This window comes from Phaenicophaeus curvirostris, chromosome 8, assembly GCF_032191515.1.
Source record: "Phaenicophaeus curvirostris isolate KB17595 chromosome 8, BPBGC_Pcur_1.0, whole genome shotgun sequence".
Lineage (NCBI taxonomy): Eukaryota > Metazoa > Chordata > Aves > Cuculiformes > Cuculidae > Phaenicophaeus > Phaenicophaeus curvirostris.
Window position 1 is genome coordinate 30,714,036 of NC_091399.1, and position 20,762 is coordinate 30,734,797.

The following is a 20,762-nucleotide window of genomic DNA, read 5'->3' on the forward strand; positions in this document are numbered from 1 at the left end:
GTGGTGATTGATGCTGTGCTGGAAAACAAGTATGCAAGGAATTTGCTTGGTATGCTCCAGAGTTCATATGTCTTCATTGTAGGTAGTCCATATTGTGTCACGCTGTCCTTGAAAACCCTGCAAAAGAGCTTACAATTAAATTTGAGACTGTGAAGCTGAAACACAACTGTCAGGTGCCAGATGGCATTTTGGAACAGAAGGATTTATTCTAGTTTACAAACAACAAAAGAAAAACTTTGCTGAGTTCTTGATAACTCCCTTCATCAAGGAGAACGTGAGGGTGAAAAGGAAGAGGTGCAGCCCGTAAAGCACAAGTGCTACAGGAGGTTACTCCCCCAGGGGTCAGGGCTCATCCAGACAGACTGATGGCAGTTCCACCTGATCTATTCTGGTGTCAGGAATGTTTTCCCTGAGTCTTGAGGTCTGGCTTCACTGGCTCCTTCAGGAGCATAGCCTTGGAGGAGCACCAAGCCCACTCTGGCTGGTGTGAATTCACACTGTGCCCTCTGAGAAGCTCCAGCTGAAGCTCCCATAGCATCATTTAGTGCCACTGAGAGCAAATCATGCTCAGCTCCTGTGGGAAACAGGCACTCCTAGAGCAGGAAACTAAGGGGGACACAGGGCTCTCCAACTAGTGCCCATGCATGGCTCTGCAGTGAGGGGGAAGTGGTTACCTCCTGCTCCCTTGGCCTTGACCGTGGCAGCCTCAGGCAGCATTTCCAAGGTCCAAGCTAATTATGCTACTGCAGCTTCCCTATCAGCAGTTCTCCTTGCTTATGTATTTGCCTGCTTCCTCCAGGAATGCAAAAAACCCAAACCATCCTCTGCCTCCCTCATTCCTTTATGAGTCTGTGCCAGGGAAGCAGAGCCAACCCTGTGGTGGCCTCCACGGCCTCACGATGCTGCTGGTCTGCTGCACCGCTTGTCCTTCTGGTGATGGCAAAGATAAAATAGGGAAACCTCAAGGAATTCATCCAGCCAAAACCCACCACAGGGGAACTTGCTGCTGGAACACGGGTGTGACGCTTCACCAAGAAGCCCTTTATTGTGTTGGTTTGATTTATTTGGCCATGGTCAAAGCGCCATCTCCTGGGTGGGTTGATGGGATGATACGTGATCAGGTTGCCTTTGTGTCTATGCTGCTTTCAACTGGGAATCAATTCCATCTGGCAGAGCCTGATCCCCAGGTAAACTCCAGCCCTCGCAGATTTTTCTGCAATATGAAGAGACAGTCATTCAGTGACACAATGAAAGAGGAGAGAAAAGAAAAAAAAAAAGTTTTTGGAAATCCTTTAGTACCCTAAAACTTCGCAATGTTCCAGTGACATTTCCTAAGTGATTAAAAAAAAAAAAAAAAGAATCCTTGAGAAAGATGAGGATCATCAAATCAAAGCAATTTAGCACATCGTGACAAGAAAGATTAGCCCTGCCCAATGCTCATCTTGGTTGAAAATAATTTAAATAAAGCTATAAATCTTCTGGAAATTATGCAACATTTTGTGTCAGCTGGAAAATCCTGCCTAGATCTGTGTGTGTAAAATTCAAAAATTAAACTCACGTTACTTTGTAAGTGACCCATTTGAGACGTTCATTTCCATATGGGCAGAGCAGGGAGGCGTCCACTTGTCAGCCAAGCTTGTGACTTTGCTTGACCTGTTGTCACCACTGCAGCATCACTCTCCTGGTCCCCTCCTGTGGCTCCTCTGCAGGGCAGCTGACAGGCTGGAGCAGGAGGGCAGCCCATGGACCTGGACCGTTGCATCTCAGTTGAATCCGTGGTCCTTGCTGCCTGGCTCAGCCAAAGCACAAAGAAGTTAGGAAGCACAAAGAAGTTAGGAAGCACAAAGAAGTTAGGAAGTGCTGATTCTACCAAGCTGCGTGGCGTGCCGTGGTCAGCCAAAGCAGCAGCAGAGTGGTTTAAATTCAAAGACCTGAGCCCCTGGGATGGTTAACCCCAATCCACAGATGCAAAAGGACCCACTCTGAGGTTTGCAAGATTAATGCCTCCTGTGCACCCCTTGTGTCCCAGGGAGGAGAAGGCTTTCACACTTGCCCTAGGGTAAGAGTTTCAGACCTCCTGCTTTTGTAAAGCAGAGCAGATTGCAGCCATAGCAGCCTGTCCAGGATTGATTCGTTCATGGCTTTCAATGGTTCTTTCACTGAAAGACTGCAGAGAGAGGTAACGTCTTGTATTGGCACAGCTGGGAAAACTGGAATTGAAAAACAAAGTAAAAACAAAGGCAAACACTAAAAGAGAAAGGAGTTTGTACAGGCAAGTCTTACAGTGTGTGCTCAGGGCTCTTTTTTTTTTTTTTACTTGTAACTGGTAGACCACCTGTTGGTCTAACGTCTGGTGTAATCCTCCCTGTGAATTGTGATTTCATATTCACCGTCATGGCTCTATCTGCCCACATAATTGCACTTCTTGTGCAGTCACAGAGCAAAGAGAGAATACTGCTGCTTCTTCCACTCAGAGCCCTGAGATGAGCTCCTTTTGGAGTGTAGGTTGCTGTTTTGATGTGAGCTTGTCCCAGATGTTGGGTTCAGTGTTCACATTGTGTTTTGTTTTACTATAAAACAACAACTGAGATGAGACAGAAGATCCTCCAGTCCCTTCCTATGTCCCAAAGAAGGAGCTGCTCAAATACCAGTCTTCCCATGGCCATATATCTGTATGCCTCTACCCAATTGATCTTTCTCATCTGAGGGTATGATTGGTGTTTGTGATTGGCTTTATCCAGAGTGGGTTATCTTGTATTCTTTTTGTTGTTGTTCTCAATTGACTTTATTAACCTTCCTTGTTGGAGGGCTGCCATTCTGGATTACTTCATGTCATTACGTCATCATTACTTCATGTCAATCAATTGAGCCTTACAAATAGAAAGCTGCTTCTTCAATGTCCACTAAAAGGTTACTTGTGGTAGAGACAGGGGTGGAACAGGTTAATTAAAAAAAATAAATAGAAGGAAAGAAACTAGATTAATTAATACTTTTTCTCAGCTTTTCAGCTCCAAATGGATGGTTCCAGCCTTCTTCTCCAGGTTGTGGGCACCTGTCTAGGAAAGGGAGATGAGAGAAAGTGGAGGAACAACTGTTGTCCCCAAACAGGTCTCTCAGCACCATCTTGGATCTGTCTTCTTCAAAGAGGGAGATGACTGGCATGTCAGTTTGGGACTGACAGGCAACATGTTTGTTCTGTGTATCACTTTGCAGCTTGCTTGCCTGACGTGGTGGACAAGACACAGAAAAGCACCTACTATTGACCTGAAAAATAACCAAAGTGAAGTAGCACAGATCAATCCAGCCAACGGAGAGAGTGACTTGGTGGAAAGTGCAGATTCAGGTGGTAAGGAGGAAGCAGGTAGGTGGCTGTCTGTGAACAAGCATTCTCACGTGCATGTGAGTGCACACCCAAGATCTCATGCAAGTCCTTCAAAAGCTCATGAGAGGCCATCTGTTGCATTCACTGTAGCTGGCGCTTGTATTTATGGGTATACCAGTTATAAGGATGTGGCAAATGAAAGTGTTGTAGATTTTGGTCCTCCCTACATATCTTCTATCATTTACTTTCATGTCACAATCCTCGGAATGGTTCAGAAATGCTTCCATTCCTGAAAAACACAGAAACCCCACAACTCAGTAAAATGTTTTCTATCCTTCTCCCTAGAACAAGTTATCTACCCTGTTGAGCTACCACAATTCAGCTCTTCCCAAGCCGTGATGTTATTTTAGCACTTTTGGTCTCGACTCGTAATGGTGTGTGGGGCTCCTTAGATGGAAGTCAAACATCCCTTGGAAGGGTAGAGATCTGTGCTGCTGGGACACTGCTCCTCACCCCATTGACACTGGGACTTTGTGTCATGACATGGCATCTATGTGTCTGTTTCACCAAGATGCTTGAGAAGCTCCATAGCACAACCAAAGCAGCAGCTACCACTAATGCTGTAAATGTCACTGCAGGCTCTGAATTTTCAACTTTCAGCATATAAAACTGGCATCCCTTCCCATCCTCATCATTGCTAGGAGGTAAAACCCTTGCATATGTGTTAGAGAGGACTCCTCCTTACTCCTGCATGGGTTTTGCTGGCCAAACTCACTCAGTGATGCTGTAACTAACTTACTATACACATCACATTCCAAAGACATTGGGATAAGACACGGGGAGCAGATGTGTGCACTTTGTGGATGTCGTAGGATAAATCTACAAACCTCAGTTTTCTCATTTACATTATGCCAACAGTATCTTTCACTTTCCCATAAGATATAAGCCATGGTTAAAACTCAGACCCAAGTTGCTTAAATAGTTCTGTATCCTACCAAGGATATGGAACTGTTGGAATGGGTCCAGAGGAGGTCTACAAAGATGATATAAGGGCTGGAGCACCTTCCCTAGGTGAACAGGCTGAAAGAGTTGGGCTTGTTCAGCCTGGAGAAGAGAAGGCTTCAAGGAGATCTTATAGTGACCTCCCAGTACCTGAAAGGAGCCTAAAAGTAAGCTGGAGAGGGACAGTTCATAAAGGCTTGTGGTGACAGGACAAGGAGGAATGGGTATAAACTGGAGAGGGGCAGATATAGACTAGACATTAGGAAGAATTTCTTCACCATGAGAGTGGTGAGACAGTGGAACAGGTTGCCAAGCAAAGTTGTGGCTGCCCCATCCCTGGAGGTTTTTAAGGCTGGGTTGGATGGGGCCTTGGGCAGCCTGGTCTGGTAGGAGGTGTCCCTGCCTATGGCAGGGGGGTTGGAACTGGATGATCTTTAAGGTCCCTTCCAACCCTAACTATTCTATGATTTAATAAAAAGGAAGGTGAAGAGTTAAATGGACTTAAAAAGCTACCAGGAGACAGAACAGTAGTGGGAGATGCTGCATAGGCAAGTTCTTTTCAGAGTGGACAGAGGTAAATCCATTAAAAAAACAAGCTTTCCAATTTTGATCTTAACCTCCCAAGGTTACAAAGCAGAAAAAATTAGAGGAAAGGCTCATACACAAGATTCCTTCACTTCTTCCTTTTGCCAGTCGCTGGTACCAATTCCAGCCAAGCTAAACAGAAGTGAACAACTAAAGAAATCTGGTTTGGTTTTTTTAATAGAGTAAGTTTCATTTTAAGTTGAATGTAGCCATGGAGCATTATTTGTTATTTATTATCAATTCCTAGTTCACTTGACTGGCTCAGATTTTTATAAACAAATGTCTTGCTATTTCAGTAATTAGTAATGATGGGAAAGGAAATGTGAAACATAGCAGTTGACAGTTTAATGAGGTTTTTTCTGGGTAACACCTCTTCAAGCCTTTATGACATTCTGTATTTAAAAATATGCATATATATTTAGAAAGAACATCCAGTGAAATACACATGGCACAGGGCTGCCAATTAAAACGCATGCTAGATCCAGCATGTCACGTGTAATAAATAAGCCAGGAGATCTCTGAATGGACCATCGTGCTGTCAGAAATGTGTGAAATTGGATGGAAGCTGGGTTGAGGAGGACGGGGAAAAGGTCTGTTAATTAACTAATGAACGATTGGTGTTGCAATCAGCCCACTTTAATCAGGCTGTGCTGTACATGGCCAAGGCAAAGCCATTCCTTCCCTTTCCCCTTCCCATCCCTTCTCCCTTCTCCCCTCCCTTTTGTCCTTCCCCCCCCTTCCTTTTCCCCTCTGGCCCCCTACCCTTCCCTGTCATCATCTTGCATCTTCCATGCATGGTGCATCTGAAACCCAGTCCAGGTTTGTCAATGCACCTCCAAGGTAGTGGAAGGAGAGAGGGAAGATTCTCAGCTAGACACTCATTGTTTTTTGGTTTGTCTCTTGCAGCAGCCAAGATTCCCTGCTGGAAAATGCTGTACCTGTGGTTCTGCGGTCTGTCCACCGGCCCCACACCCACCCTGTCCCAGGAGGAGAGAGCTGCCCTGGAGCTGAGACTCACCAGCATTGAGGAAAAGCCGCTGTGGAAGATTGTTTGCAATGTTAATGCTATTCTCCTGCTGACCCTTAATGTCTTTCTCTGGGCGTATTTTGGCTGAGGTGGGATCAGGCAACATTTGGTTTTGGTTTCTCTCAGGGATCCTCATCTTCATGTCTAAGTCAGAGACGTTGGGTGACAGAGACCCTGGTGATGGTCTCCAGAGGTGCCATCATGCCTTGGCACGGCCCTTCCCTGAAGGCACCGCTTGCTGGAAATGACTGCAGGGTTCAGTTTCTCCATAACATAAGGTGTGACCAAGACTCAAAACTGGTCACATTCAGGATGCAGGGGAAGTGGGGGACAGAATGTGGGTGAAGTCAGGAGAACTGGGGTCAGTTTTAAAGGGGCAGAGCTAAGCCCAGCAAGTAGCAAAGGCTTTGAGAAGTCCAGTTGTGCCATGGCTGGGTCCTCATTCCCCTCATGCACTGGTTCAGGGCTGACTTTGCGCCGCTGCTTCTGGTTTACACGGATGTGGGGGAGGAGAGTTAACACTACCTACAGTTTTTATATACAGCCAAAGTTCAGATGGGGTTAGGGTAGGACCACGAGGTTAGCTCAGCAGTGTCAACCTTGAGATCAGCAGCGGGGACAGGGGCTCCCCAACCCTGACCACCCTGCCCTGTGCCAGTGGGTCTTTCAACAGCCTGAGCCTGTTTTTCCATTGGGCCAATCCTGCCCCTTAACAGCATTACCAGCAATAAAGGTGCCTTAGTAAGAAAGCCAATTCTGACTTTGGATTATTGTGGTTGTATATCCTGCATTGACGCACACTGTCTCCCTGGGACCACAGTGATCTGGCTGCGGTAGGGAAAAAGAAATATCTCTCCTTAGGCCAGGTCAAAAGCTGGACCTTGCCCTCCTTGGACAACTCCAAGCCCCTCTCAGCCACCTTGTATCATCATGATATGTGGTGTGGCCATAACCTTTTAAACCGCCTCCAGAGGAAGAGGTGGTGGTACCCACTGTTAAAATCTTTGCCTGGTGGTTAGGATGCTCACCTGGAGAAACCCACAGAGATGTGATCCCTCCACTCCACCATCCAAGGAGCACATCCAAGCCACCAGGCATCTGCTGTGTAGGAAGGTGAGGGCATGTGGCGAAGCACAGCACCATAAAGATGAAGAAAATTATTCATGATCCAGCAAGGAGAGGAGAAACAAGGTTCAGCACCCAATTGGAACAGCCAGCTCAGGTCGTGGTGCCACTCAGTTTGGCATGGAGGAGACTGAATCAGCTGTGCAGGATGGGGTCTGTGCTGTGCTCATGCAGGTCAATACAAGCATTTGCTTTTTCTAAGAGGAAAAAGCACGTTTCCTTTGAATAAGGGAGATAGCCACATCACTTGCCCACCCATCCCCATGGGAACAGGCACAGGACGCAGTGCTTCCCTTGCCTTTCCAGTATTCAATTTTGAGCTTGTGGTGCTCAAATCAGAGGGTTCCTCAAAACACTTATAGGAAATCAAGTTACCAGCTGTGATTAACAGCTAGTAGATGTCTAATAATACCAGACATGTATTTAATGTGTTTAGAAATACCCGTGCTCTTGCCTACAGCAGTGAGGTGCTGAGTGTTCCTGAGCCACAGAGCCCCCCAGATGCACAAAGCTCAGTGGTGTTATCGGCCTTTTTGGATCACAAATCCACTGAAGTAAGTAATGCAGAACAGAATGAGGAATAATGGGGCAGTTTTTTAAACATTTGATATTATTCTTTTCCCCTAAGAAAATTTCATTTTTGCAGCGACTAGAAGTGAAATTAAGTAAGCCTGGTTTTATTTTTAAATGGCAAAAATAGTTTTGATTTTCGGATTTGCAATGCTGACCCTTCTACATCTCACCACATGGACTCGGGAAGATGATGTTTCCTTTACAATGATGTCTGTGTCCGTTAAACAAAGTAATGTGCTTCGAGAGACGTGACTGTATCTCTGAGCTTGGCCCACAGAAGGGATGGTGACATTCACACTGCCAGATGCAGGCAGCTGTGCTCTCCACAGGAGAAACACATTTCAATGGTAAATTTATTTGACTTACCACTCAACTTTGAGCCACTGAGGCAAAACAAAAGAAAAAAAAAGAATCACTAGGAAGAGGGAGCCTGAAATGTTTTGCTGAAATAAAACAAAGTTGTCTCAAAATATCTTGAACTTCCCTTGTGTTCTCTAGGGAAACAGCATATTTAGCTGAAAAAAATTAAAACCAAACCAAAAAGAGATTATATTTTCCTCTGGCTGAAGATTGGGAGTGGAGGGAGTTTCATTTTGACGTCTTTCTGCTCCTTTCTTCTTGCCTCTTACACTCATGCCCTCTGCCTGCATCCCAGCAGCAGCCCATAAGCCTCAGCCCTGCGTGCCAAGAAGCCACAGGGATAGGGATAAGTGCAAGGATATGGATAGGTGCAAGGGTGGAGAGAGGATGGGATGAATGGGTGGGGTGTTCTCAGCTCTTGGCTGCTCTGGGTGTGATGCTGCGGCAGAGCTCTGCTGTGATGGTGCAGCTTTTTGCATTCTCAGGTGAACTCTGGGGATTTTTAAGAGGAGAAACCCCAGCAGAGGTTCTGCAGGTGGAGTGCTTGCAAGCCCAAAATAAACAGCTCTTTTACTAACAGGGATGATCAAGGGCAAAAGAAATAAGGCCTGTGAGAGCCTCATGTTACACCTGCGAAGACACATTGTGCACCCTTTGAAGTAGAGGTACTTTCTACAGCTGTGTCAGTAGAAGACATACAAGTGCTTAAATGCCTGTGGCAGGCTCTGAGGAAACCTTTACAGAGACACGTGAGGTGGGACGAACGCAGACCCTGAGTGAAAGAGTATGTCAAACAGCAGGTGCTGCAGCCCAAGCTGCTCTGTGCCAGGAGCTGCTTCTCCATCAACGCTGCTCAACCCACACCATGAAGGCTGAGCTCCTGAGGGAACAAGGATTATCTGCAAATCCAGCCAGCCACATGCCCAGAAGCAAGGAATGAGTAAATTCATTGTGTCTGGAAGAGTTTTTAACAGTGACATGGGGAAATACACATGGGAAGTCAGAGCCCAGTAGGAGCAAGGCTGTGGTGACGACAGGCTCAGCTGACGGCGGATGCGTCAGGCTGCAGTGCGGCTTCGGCATTTGGCTCCTTGGGAGCCTTTCCTGGGGAGAAGCTTGTCATCACCCCAGGAGCGCTATACAGCCTCGCTCCACACAACGCATGATGAATTGCAGTATCCTAACAAGAACACATCGCTTTCAGAGCTGCAACCAATATACAAGTCCATTGGCAGCAGATGTTATTAATGATGCCAATACATATTTTCTTATTAATCTTCCATACTAGGCTTGTGTCTATCTGCAAATGATTATCATTCATTTTCCTGACAAATCTATCAAGATCATTTATTACTGTTCGGCAAAGGATCTTCTTTTAAACAAAGATTAATAACATTGCATTTTATCCGGCTGGCTGAGCCAAAGGAAATGAAATTAACAATGAACCCTACAAACATGTCATCACTTTAATTTACCAGAAAATATTTTAAAATGTTACTTAAAAGAATATACGCTGTGGTGGGCACAGTTTATTACAAAGGGTAGAAATGCAACTGCATGCATGCAGGGTGGTAAGTTAGCAAACGTTTTCCCTGGTTCCTTGCACTTGTTTTCTGAGACAAGGAAGGAGCAGCACCCGCAGCCTTCTTGGTGTGCACACATAGGCACCTGCAGGTGAATCGTACCTGGAAGTCACTGTTTCTAGGTTAAAATGGATCCTACCCAGGATCGCAAGCTCTCATCCCCGCAGGAAACATTGCCCTCCCTGTATTGCTATAGAAGGAATCTCCACCTGGGTAAAGTTCATGGAGACTCGAAGGACAAGAGGGCACGCGTGGGCTGACAGAGTCCCAGCAACCTTCTGCCCTTAGTTTCTTTTCTTCTGCACTGCCTTCTTACTTTCTCTTCCCTTCATTTCAGGAAAATAAAAATAAATGATAAATATACAGCAAAGAACATATCAAAACTTGCCTCCTCCTTTTACTGTGAATAGTAACGCAAGAACTTAATATCAGCTTTGGTTTTGTATCGCTTTGTTCCCATGAACTTACATTTTGAGCCCCATTTTTGTGTGGGTACCTACCGCTGTGACTCTGCAAGACTTTCCCCATGTTCCTGGCTCTGCATTGTGACATCTCTGGCAATGGGAATCCCACCACTTCCCCTCCACAGCCTTGTTGTGCTTGGGAGGTGCTTCTCCTGACTCCCCAGTACTGCAGCTCATTTATTTGTTTCTCAGTGCCCGCTGTCTCCAACACCAGCAAATTACTCCTCTTCCTTGCTGGGGGTGAGAGGAGAAGGTTGCTTAAAACAGTTACGAATTATGTAGTCAAGAAGTGTATCTCCTGCAGATAAGAAAGTCAACTTCTTACCTTCAGTGGATTCATCTTATCTTACTCAGGTACCAGGTTGTGAGCAATGTTTTAAACCCCAGACAAAAGAAAATAACCCCGCCAACCTCAAGCTGTAGCAGTTTCGAAATGCTGACATATCAGCAAGAGGCTTTCTGAGCAGGCATTTGTGTATCTCTGTGGAGCAGCAAAAGCACACTCTCTAAACTGGCTGGTATTTAACCATATATTTTATTGCTACATAACAAAGTCTTCTGGATTTTTTTTTTTTTAATTAAAAAGAAAAGTCATCAATGCAGCACAGGTCTTTAAAAATTTATAATGAATAAGAAAAGCCTGATTATACCCCAAAGCAGGGTTTGGCTTGTTTGCAGATTAAAATGTAATGAGTTAATAAGAGAAACAATCTGGCCGTCTGAAACTGTATCTCCAGTTACTTTGGGGACACTGTAGATTTAAACGGCAAGAGCTCAGACTGCACATATCCCTGCCATACATACTGCAGTAGGACCACACTCCAAGCTTCTAAAAGATCTCATCTTCTCCTTTGTGCTAGCATTTACTGGTAGAATTTGTGATCTTTGGCTGAGCAACAACGACAATGCATATGCAGAACATCCCTGCCTATTTCCATCTTATCTATGTTTCTTTCAGCATAATTGTCAATCCTAGCTTAAAGACTGCATGCTAAGAAGAAACCAGTTTCTGGCTAAGGTGCTTTAAAAGCTAAATACTCATTATATTAAGAAAAGATAAAGGAGCTGTGCCTTATTTCTAGTGTGACTGCATCAAGCTTCAGCTTTCAACTGCTGGAGTTCACCAAGCCTCTTCTATTATATTAAGCAGTTGTCTGTTATGAACTTACACCACATAAATAAAAATAATAGACAGTGCATGCAGAGAAACAAGGCTTTATAATCATGGAAAGGCAAAAAGGAGGATAAAGCCAAAAGGAAGCAGCAAAGGACAAAATGCAGCAGATGCAAAAACCAAATTCAAGCCTTTCATCTCACAGTCCTATATAGACATTTAATGGGCTATGTTTGTTTTCCTCAGTTTGGACTAATATCAGTGTAATGTGGAAGATATTAAACCTTGGTGATTACCCAAAGCCAGGTATGAGCAGTTTTTAGTGTTTTCCCAACTTTCTGTGACCCAGTGAGTCTCGAAACTCCTATAGGAGAGACAGAGAATGTTGCTGCCCCAGAATAGCCCCTCATCACAAGTACTGGGCATTCTTCAGAGTCTGTTACAGGTTTAAAGTCCTTCAAGAGAGCAGGGAACTCTGTGGATGCCCAATGGCTCTTTAATTCCTGACCTAAGATTCTGTATAATACGTGAAGCCATCTTCATACCTTCCCTCCTCATCTCAAATACAATTTCCAAAACTTCTGTGTATCCATGGCCATCACAGCACACGAGGCCATGTCATTTTAGCATGTGCCATCTGTTCAAAGGCTGGCGTCAAGGTATTGGTGTTCCATTCAAGCACAGCCCAAGATTTAATAAGCAGAAACTGAAATATCATGCAGTGCAATACTACGGATAAGCTGTCCAAGCAAGACCAGATGGCACCACCATGCCAAGGACAACAAACAGATATTAAGTTGTCAGAGTGTGAACCAAAGTGAGCTGGAGCTGCTGAGCTCATGCTGTTTCTGTGAACGATTCCCAGGAACGAGAAACAAGTCCCAAAAGACACCGCAGAAAAGCTCCTGGACAAGGCACTTCAACAGCACTCTGTGAGCCACAGGGTGTCTCCTGAAGAGTCCCAGTGCCAGACAAGAGAGAGTGTGCCTAAGAGTGCATAACGTTACACACGTGCATGCAAAACATAAGAGCCTCTGCACTTGCAACACTCAGTTAGTGCTCCGTGGTGTGGTTTCTCACCTAGACTACTATGGGGTTGGGCTGAGAGCCCTCCAGATTCAGTACTGGGATGGAGATGACCGAGGACAATTCCTCTGCCCACTTTCTGGTTTAGGCTAACAGAGTGGGTTGTATTTCTGAGAGTGTCTGTTGTGGAGGCGGAATCTGGGGTGGGGGAAGGACCAGGGTAAACATTTTAAGAAATCCATGATTTTTGCTGCATTTGTTTAAAACAGGAATGTTGTTCAAAACATTCAGCTGTGACTCACTCCTGTAGCTTCCTCAGAAGAAGCATCCAATTTAATATGTGAGGCTCATAACCAACTCATGCAGTGCAAGAGTTCACATCAGTTTGGAGAAAAAAATTCTGCTGGAAGCGCAGGCAAGTAGCAGTGTCAATTTTTCATTAACCTACAGCCACTGTCTCTGTAGACTTACAGCTATAAGTAAGATTACTGTTATAATTTCTTCTGGTCCCTAAGGGGAGGGAAACAAACTTCTCAAAACTTTTAAGGTCATTAAAAAAAGTCCTACCTTTAAATTGCAGGTAGTTTCAGTTTACTTTCATATTTCAAAATCAAATCTTAACTTCAGCCTCCCATCAAAGCAGAAATGTCAGTTGCTTTGTTTCTACATCTTCCATGGAAGAAGTTCCAGCTTATACATGAGCTGACTGCCAAGTAAATAGATTTTCCTGGGGAACAAAAGCAGGGTTTTTTTTTTGTTTGTTTTAAACATATGTAAATAGAGTCCCAGGAGATGAGCTGCCTGTCACTTCAAGCAGGTTACCCTCATGTCACTCCAGCTGGTTATTTCTGACTGACCTTAGGTCACAACTGCAGAAGTTTCTCTCCCCACTCTTCTATGTGCTCCTATCAAGCAGCCACTCAAGCCCCTTCCCTCCAGCCTCATCCCTCAGCAGAGGCAGCACAGTTTGAAGTGCATTCTGGTTTTGCTCATTTCTTATTTTCCTTTTTTTTGTTTGTTTTGTTTTTATGGTTCTCTGTCACAATCACGCTGACAAGCTTTCAGCAGATCAGATCACTATCTGCCAGCCTACGATGTCTATCAATAAACAGCCAGGGCTGTGTCCCTACATACCAGCAACATGCAAAGACTGATGGTACCTAGTAGTTCATGGTCAAGATTATGGAGGGCAGGGAAGAACCAGGAATAGGTATGTAGGAAAAAATTACCTTTTTTTTCCAAACAGGAGGGCACTTTCAGTCTATTCTCTTTGCAGTGCCAGGCATTTGAACAGCAGTTATTTTCCACAAAGCCAGAAGACAACAAAAAGAAGTACAACCCCTTCACATGCCCATCTTCTATCACTTTTTTTTTTTTTTAAATTTAAAAGAGCAGATTTGATGAAAAATTAAAAGCACTTTATGCTTGTCATTTCCAAATGGCTTGGGTTATATCTCAATCTTCAGCGCTTGCTTTGGGTCTAATACCAGGTAGCAGCCTGGGATGCATCACTTCATCGGCTACACATAAGCCGCAATTAAGGAAAATCCTCAAGTACTCGAGAAACCTCAATTTTTATTGGCCAAGTTACCATAACGTATTGATAATTCAAATCACTCAAGCATTATTCAGTGTTTTCTTCTCTCTGCTTTTTTCATCTCTTGACAAGTTTACAAAGAAAAGAATGGAGCAGAGCTTAGCTGCATTACATCCAATATGCTGCCTACACAAACGCCAGAGAAGCTAAATGAACCCCAGAACATATGGCACTCTGCTGACAGAGCTCAGAAACCGGTTCTGCATGAGCAACAAGGAACATCTTGAAACGCACAAGACATATGTGTTTTAGGAAGAAGATTGAAGTGTTTCATAATAAAACAGGACAAAGTGAAATACAAGCGCTGTATAAAATTTTAATTAAAAACTGGTTTTACCCCTCAACGTGAATATACAATATGTTTCCCAGATGGATTTCATATTTAAGCATTATCCAAACCAAAAACGTAAATGAGACAAATAAAGCCTTCAAAAATGGCACAGAGGCTAAAATGTATGTAAACACTAGATGACTGTGGTGAAAACAAGGCAGGCAGGGAAAGCAACCTCTTAGCAAACGTTTTTACTACTGGAGTGCTGAATGAAACAGTTCATACAACTACAGTCTCAGTAACAATTAGCTAAACATTCAAAAATTCCATTCAGTCTAACAATACAAATATAAGCATTAGACTTCACCACCATTCAGCAACATAAGTGATGCTTTTAATACTTACAATTTTCACACCACTCTCAAAGTCTATCCCTGCTTTCAGCCTCCAACCCCACTTCATGTGAAGCTCTCTTCATTCAATGACATCAGCTCTACAGGGTTACATAAATGTCTGATCATAGAACAAAATTTTTGTGCTGTAACCTCAGGATCAGTAAATTCTTATGAACCAAGAGGGATGATGTTTTGCAACAGCAAACTCCTTTCCCTGAGGAGGTGAAAAGGAGGCTCAGATCACTGCTTCTCAGTCTGCAGAGAGTTCTCTGCTAGGTCAGAAGTGATCACCCAGAACTGAATGGAAATACACATGAAGAAAAAGCACAGTCTCCACACTGATCAAGCAAAGAGAAAGATTACAATTGCTTCATATTGCCATCCAAACAAATTAACACTGCACTTCAGAGAATTTCTCACTGAAGACAAACAGGGAACAAACTGCAAGCCAACATTGTTAACAGAAGGATCTACAGCCTCATATTTTAAGGGGTTTGGTTGATGATGCTTTTAAATCCATGGACAAAGCAGTAGAAACCAATGCAGTTAATGTGGTTTGAGCTTAATAGATCACTATGTAATAAAAATGGGAATATTAGGTGTTCTCAAGCACTTCTCACAACACTGGTTTACATCTTAAAACTCAAAGGAACTGGGCAAAGACCAGTCCTTCACTGCTACCAGAGACCATCCGCTAAACCAGAGATCACTTCTGTCAGTGAGGTAGCTCATTAAGACCATCCACAGAAGTGCTGTTCTCTCTTAGCTTCAGTTATTGTCACTGGAATCAAGAAACTAAGCTTCGTTGATTTGAGTTTTCCCAAATCCCTTGACTACAAAATGAATCTTTTGAGATCCTCACAGCACCCTAATCACAGTGATCACTCCATGACCACTCAAGCAATTAACATTTGGGTAGGCTTCCCTATGACCTAGAGATTTCACGTTACAAGATTTAAACAGTTAAGTGACCACTGCTAAAAGGCTAAGAATTTTGTTGCATACTTCAGTGTTTCAGAAAACACTTTCATTCTTAAAAATGAAGAAGAGCAGAATTATCTAAAAAGCTATTCCCTGTACACGGACTGAAAAGGCTGAGATTCCTTCCAGCTTACTCTCTCTGACAAACCCATGGCACTCCACAAAAACTTTTCCACTGTCAAGTTGCACACAGCATTGTACCTGGAGAGAGGATGAGAACAAGTGAAGTGATAGATGTTAACAGTGTTGATTAGTACACAGAACAGACAGCACTAAGACATCAGAAAGAGAAAGAAAATACTTTGTATTAAAAAAAACCCAAACCAACAACCCCAATACCATAAGATCAATTAGTATGAGTGTGATGAACCCAGATCATGCAGGAGACAGAAGCTGAGTAGGATACCAACTGTAAAAATTACCTACTAAAAGCATGCGTAGTAAAGCAGTTCATTATCTTTTTCAGCTGTCTATTAGATTTAATAGGTTCCTACCTTGATAAGATTAAGACCTGCTTAATAATTTTCTGATTAAAACATAATAAACCTAGGAAAATTAAAATAAAGCCTTTTTAGTAACCTGATGATACGATGGAACATTTCATCCAGGCTTCTACAAAACAATTTCTATAACATTCCCCTCAGGATCCCAAAGCACTTCACAGTCGTTTAATTAAGCTTCAACAGAGCACAAACTCCCCATTTCACAACTGAGGTAACAATGAGAGGGAGTTTGGATCAGATTATTTAATACTAAGTAGAGATAAGTATTCTGTTATTTTACCCCTAAAATAGATTCCCAACACCTATAGGTAGATTTCTATCTCCTTTCGCTGTTTTGGCAGAATTTGAAGTAACAGTAAAATTCAAGCATGTGATGCATAATCTAATGAACAGCTCTCATCATCTTCCAGGCTGCTCGGATTTGGTGATTAAGCACTGTTGACCATCTATCTTACAAAGCTGCTCCTACCTGTTTCCATTACTCTAGCCATCCTTATGTCTCCCGTCCCCAGCAGGCCAATTTAATCTTTCCTTCTTTCAGTTGAAAACTTAGATAAGGGAAATCATTAAAGAGTTTGACATTTTTGCCTTTAATCCACAACAGGTCAATGACTGAGTGATTTCCAAAGCAACTACTGCTCAGTGAAAGATCTGCATTTCTACTGAACAAAGGCAGGTAGTTTGCCTAAAGCCACCCCAAGACTCTAAACTACACCAAGCTGTTTGTAGGAAAGAGGGAAGGGAGAAAGTAGGAAGCAGACTGTGACTTACTAAAATGAAAGTGTTTAAAATATTGCACTGATTGCATACTGCAAGCAACACCGGCTGCTGAATAGCATTTGGTGAGAATACTTACGGGTTATAATAACTTGAAGAGGCAAGAGAAAGAGACCGACTCTACAGAAAAACACTAATTCGCTCTTAATCTAGCCCATTATTTCTAGATTTGAGTAGGCAGCTTTCCTTTAGGAGGTAAAATGATGGGGGTGGAATTACGCCATCCCACTGCCACTAACAGGCCACTTTGTGGATGGCAAAAGATAAGGAATGAGCATAGAAAAACGCTATTTAAAGCTCCACTCAGGAACCTAGAAATTTGCATTTGATAGAAGGGATTTAAACTGTATTAGAAGACAAGGTGCACTAAACAATTACAGTTTATTACTATGTTGGTTCACTGCCTGAACCTGTACTTATCACACACTGCAGCAGCAAAGGAGCAGCAGTGCTCAGTGCACATAAGTTGTATGCATATTAAAAGGAGGGTTAGCTGAGAAAACAGGGAAGGGGCCAAATCCTCCTGAACACAAAGTGGCTTGCAGATTCTACAGACAGATTGGAGTAATTTCAGTCTTAAGTCACCTTTCATAGAAAAATTTTCTATTAACCAAACTGGTTTCCAGCACAGTGCTTGGAAGAGAACACTCCTTGCTGTATCACAGCATACAAGCTGTGGAATGACTCTGACCCAAGACAGAAACACATATCCTGCAGCAGTCAATTCAGAAAAAACATTATACACACCATCTCCCCTCACAGCTGGAGCAGGACCAAAGACACACATAGTCTATCTCCTTCATTTGTTGTTATGCTGCATATAGAGGCTATGGTAGGAATACTTATACTGGTCAAAATTTAACACGTGACACTTTTTTCCCCCTTCCCATGCAGTTTTCATCTTTGATAATTTTTTTTCATCTTTGATGAAAAGCTGAAGGTTACCATACTACCACATGCTGCCTTCCTTCAGCTATGGGAATTGAACAGATATATACCCCAGCTTTTTCTCCAGATCCCTCAAATACATTACCCTATTTTTACACAGTGACTCTAACTTGAACTCATATGGCTTGTGTCTTGAACTCACGGCAACTTGTTTCCTTGCTCATCCATACGAAAAACCCAAAGCCTCAATATTCAGGCCTTCTTACACACTGAACAAACAAGGACTAAAATCTGCAATGCCAGATTGCTGGGGAGGAAAAAATCAAACCATACTTCTATGTCACAGAACCAAATTAGGCAAAAGGGGAGCAGTCAACCTTCAGAAGACTGTAGCTTTTACTAAGATGTGACAGCGTGGAGAGAAAACACAGAGAATATTGAATGAATACTGTGGGATACCAAGAGAAGAACACTAAATCTTTTGGTTCAAACGCATACAGGAACCTGCAGCAACCTTCAGATTAATTTTAACCCAAAAGCTTCGGAAAGCATCTCTCAGAATGTGCCCTATTTAGGTGCCATTTGCATATACCTCCTTTCTTGAGCAGCAACGAGAAAGAAACTATGCCTTTACAGACCAATACAGAGTCAGAGGGACAGTTTAATGACAGAATACCAGATGCCAGTAGCACAAGCACTCCATGCAACCGCTTATGTTTCAGGAAAGGGGACTTGAACTGGTTTAACACTTAAGAACTTCCCTTTCCTGAAACAGAAGCACACAACAGCCTTACTATGTGCTTTCCCACTAGCATAATGGCTCACCAAGTGCTTTCTCAAATCAATTATGTTGTCTCAGCATTAAAGGATGGAAGGCAGAGTAGACCAACTTTTTGTTTATCTAGGCTTGCTGGCAGGTTACAGTCACATGTTCTGCCATCTGTACTGTTAGCTTTATCCTTTACCCAATCACAACAGGTAAAATGGCACTGGTGTAACTGTATCTGTTCGCTCAGTCAGGGGAGTGAGAACAGGCATTTGTGTTTTCCCCCATTCTGAAAGGAAGCAGGAGATGGACACTCTTGCCCTTTTAAAACATTCTGCTTTTCAATAGATGGGCAATTTGCCCTGGTCTGCTAATGTGGGATCTGTTCAATGCAAGGCTGAAAAGGTTCCATCCCTGGGGAAAGCATCGAACTGCTGATGAACATTTGGTGGCCTTTAGCAAAAACGATGCAATTTCTGCCAACAGGATCCCAGCAGACTGGGAAGGACCAGCTCCAAATTAGGTGGGATTGTGATGCAGGAACTTCAGAAGGCCTGTACGGGGTGTATGAAGAGCTTGTGGACACGCTCCAATCTTTCCCTCTCCACACTCCCTTCTATTTTGTATTTTTTAAAATACAGCAAATGTCATGGCTGCATTTAAGAGAACCTGGAAACATCCAGATGCAGAGGGTGTGCGAAGATAACCTTTCTTCTGATACAAAGGCTGCTGGGCTGGGTGGGTTTCTTTTAAAATTTGACAGTATGAGAAAATCTGTGACTGAAGGTACTTGAAGCCACTTTGAAAGCAAGCCTATAGGTCAGTATCAGTTTCTGCATGTTTGAAAACCAAACAATCCAAAAGCAATTTTCAAGGAAGCAATTTGCTTTAGTCCTAGGTGGGATGCTTTTAAATCAGCACTCACATTCACCTTCCTTTTTAGAGACCCTCTCTAAACACTAAGACATATTGCTTCTTAACCAATTCTGTTTATGTTCCTAAATAGCTCTAATTATTTAGTAAGAATTAACTGCAGCTGAAACCTGAGGTGATGTCAGACTGGAATTTCCAGCAGACATATTAGTCTTCAGATGACGATCTTTTCATATTCTCAAAGGAGCAACACCATCTTGATAACTATGGAGAGACTTATTTGCTGCTGGGATTGGGCAAGAGGGCAGAGGGATGTTAATAGTTTCCTTTTGACAACCCAGGCCAAAACACTGCCCAAGCATAATTACATATTAAAACCACAGTACAAATATTTTTTATATAAAAATAGGTTTCATTACAAATATGAACACTGTATACTGTGCGTTTCCAGGTGAATTGCTATTAGGAGTGTGTTTTTTAGTCTGAAACAGTTCCAGAAGCTTTTAGGTACATATTTCTGTATATTTTTTCAAGACTGCCTTCAAAGATTGCTCTGTGAGGCTTCCCTTTGTATACTGCTGCACGAGTAGACCAATAGTCACCATTATCCAAGTGAACCATAGTGTTCTTCCACTCTGGTGAACTGTCAATGGAAAGAACATAAGAAATAACAATCAAATTGAGACGAGGAAGAGGAATCATAAGCCCCAAAACAGCAGAAATCCAAATGCAGAATTTACTAATCACAGATTACTGTTCATAAATTGATTAAAAAAAACCCCGCATTGCAGCTATTTTTAAGAAATGGGAGCCCCACGTTATTCATTCACACAAATTCTCCCCCATTTATCTGAATGCACTTGATAATATCTCCCAAATAGAAAGAGAATTAATTTTCAAAGAGCATGCAGTAATTTTGCTGTATTTTGATAGGCAGTGTGGCTAGGCAATAAGCCTATGCAAGAGCAGCACAGGAGGGTTTTTGTGTCCTTTGAAGGTCAAAATGTAACCACAAGCAGCTATTTCAATATGAAGACAATCTATCAGAGGTATATTAAATTACTGTGGTTGCAGCTGTAAAGTGCTCTATCGGAAGCATCTTGGATTAAGTATTCTACCAAATACATTATGATATAGTGGCAATCAAGTGTTCCTTTCCCCACCCCATCTTCTGTGTCACTGTTTTAATATTAAACACAAATACAGTCTCATATTTCAGTTTCTTTGAGAAATTATCTCTTAGATCTATGAAGTGAAATTTATTCTCTGAAAATCATTACAAAACACTGACAGCTCTGAAGTATGTATATCTAAACTTCCCAACTATTTACCCTTACTTGAAACTTTCAAAACAAAAGCTTGTGTCATACAATGAAATCAGCCATTTTCCTGCAATAAAACACGAAACAAGTGGTTCAAAAATAATAAGTAAAAAATTACCACTGAGGTGACATTTTTCACCTCTGCTCAGAGATTTAGGCACTTGAGACACTTAAAAATTAGGACTGAGTTATCTGCAGCCTTTCATGA

The 20,762-nt window shown here is 42.8% G+C and overlaps 2 protein-coding genes across 4 annotated transcripts in view; one reads left to right on the forward strand and one right to left on the reverse strand.

Moving 5' to 3' along the window:
- Nucleotides 1-6,283, forward strand: part of SLC5A9 (solute carrier family 5 member 9) — a 28,647-nt gene extending 22,364 nt beyond the window's left edge. For both annotated transcript variants that reach the window (XM_069863061.1, XM_069863062.1), the window contains 2 exons: nt 3,214-3,361; nt 5,816-6,283. In XM_069863061.1, the coding sequence (XP_069719162.1) occupies nt 3,214-3,361; nt 5,816-6,024 (357 nt within the window). In that variant the 3' untranslated portion in view covers nt 6,025-6,283. The remainder of the gene's footprint in view (nt 1-3,213; nt 3,362-5,815) is intronic.
- A 10,152-nt stretch (nt 6,284-16,435) lies between these two features.
- The window catches only part of SPATA6 (spermatogenesis associated 6), a 40,090-nt gene continuing 35,763 nt past the window's right edge, over nt 16,436-20,762 (reverse strand). For both annotated transcript variants that reach the window (XM_069863067.1, XM_069863068.1), the window contains one exon: nt 16,436-19,875. In XM_069863067.1, the coding sequence (XP_069719168.1) occupies nt 19,710-19,875 (166 nt within the window). In that variant the 3' untranslated portion in view covers nt 16,436-19,709. The remainder of the gene's footprint in view (nt 19,876-20,762) is intronic.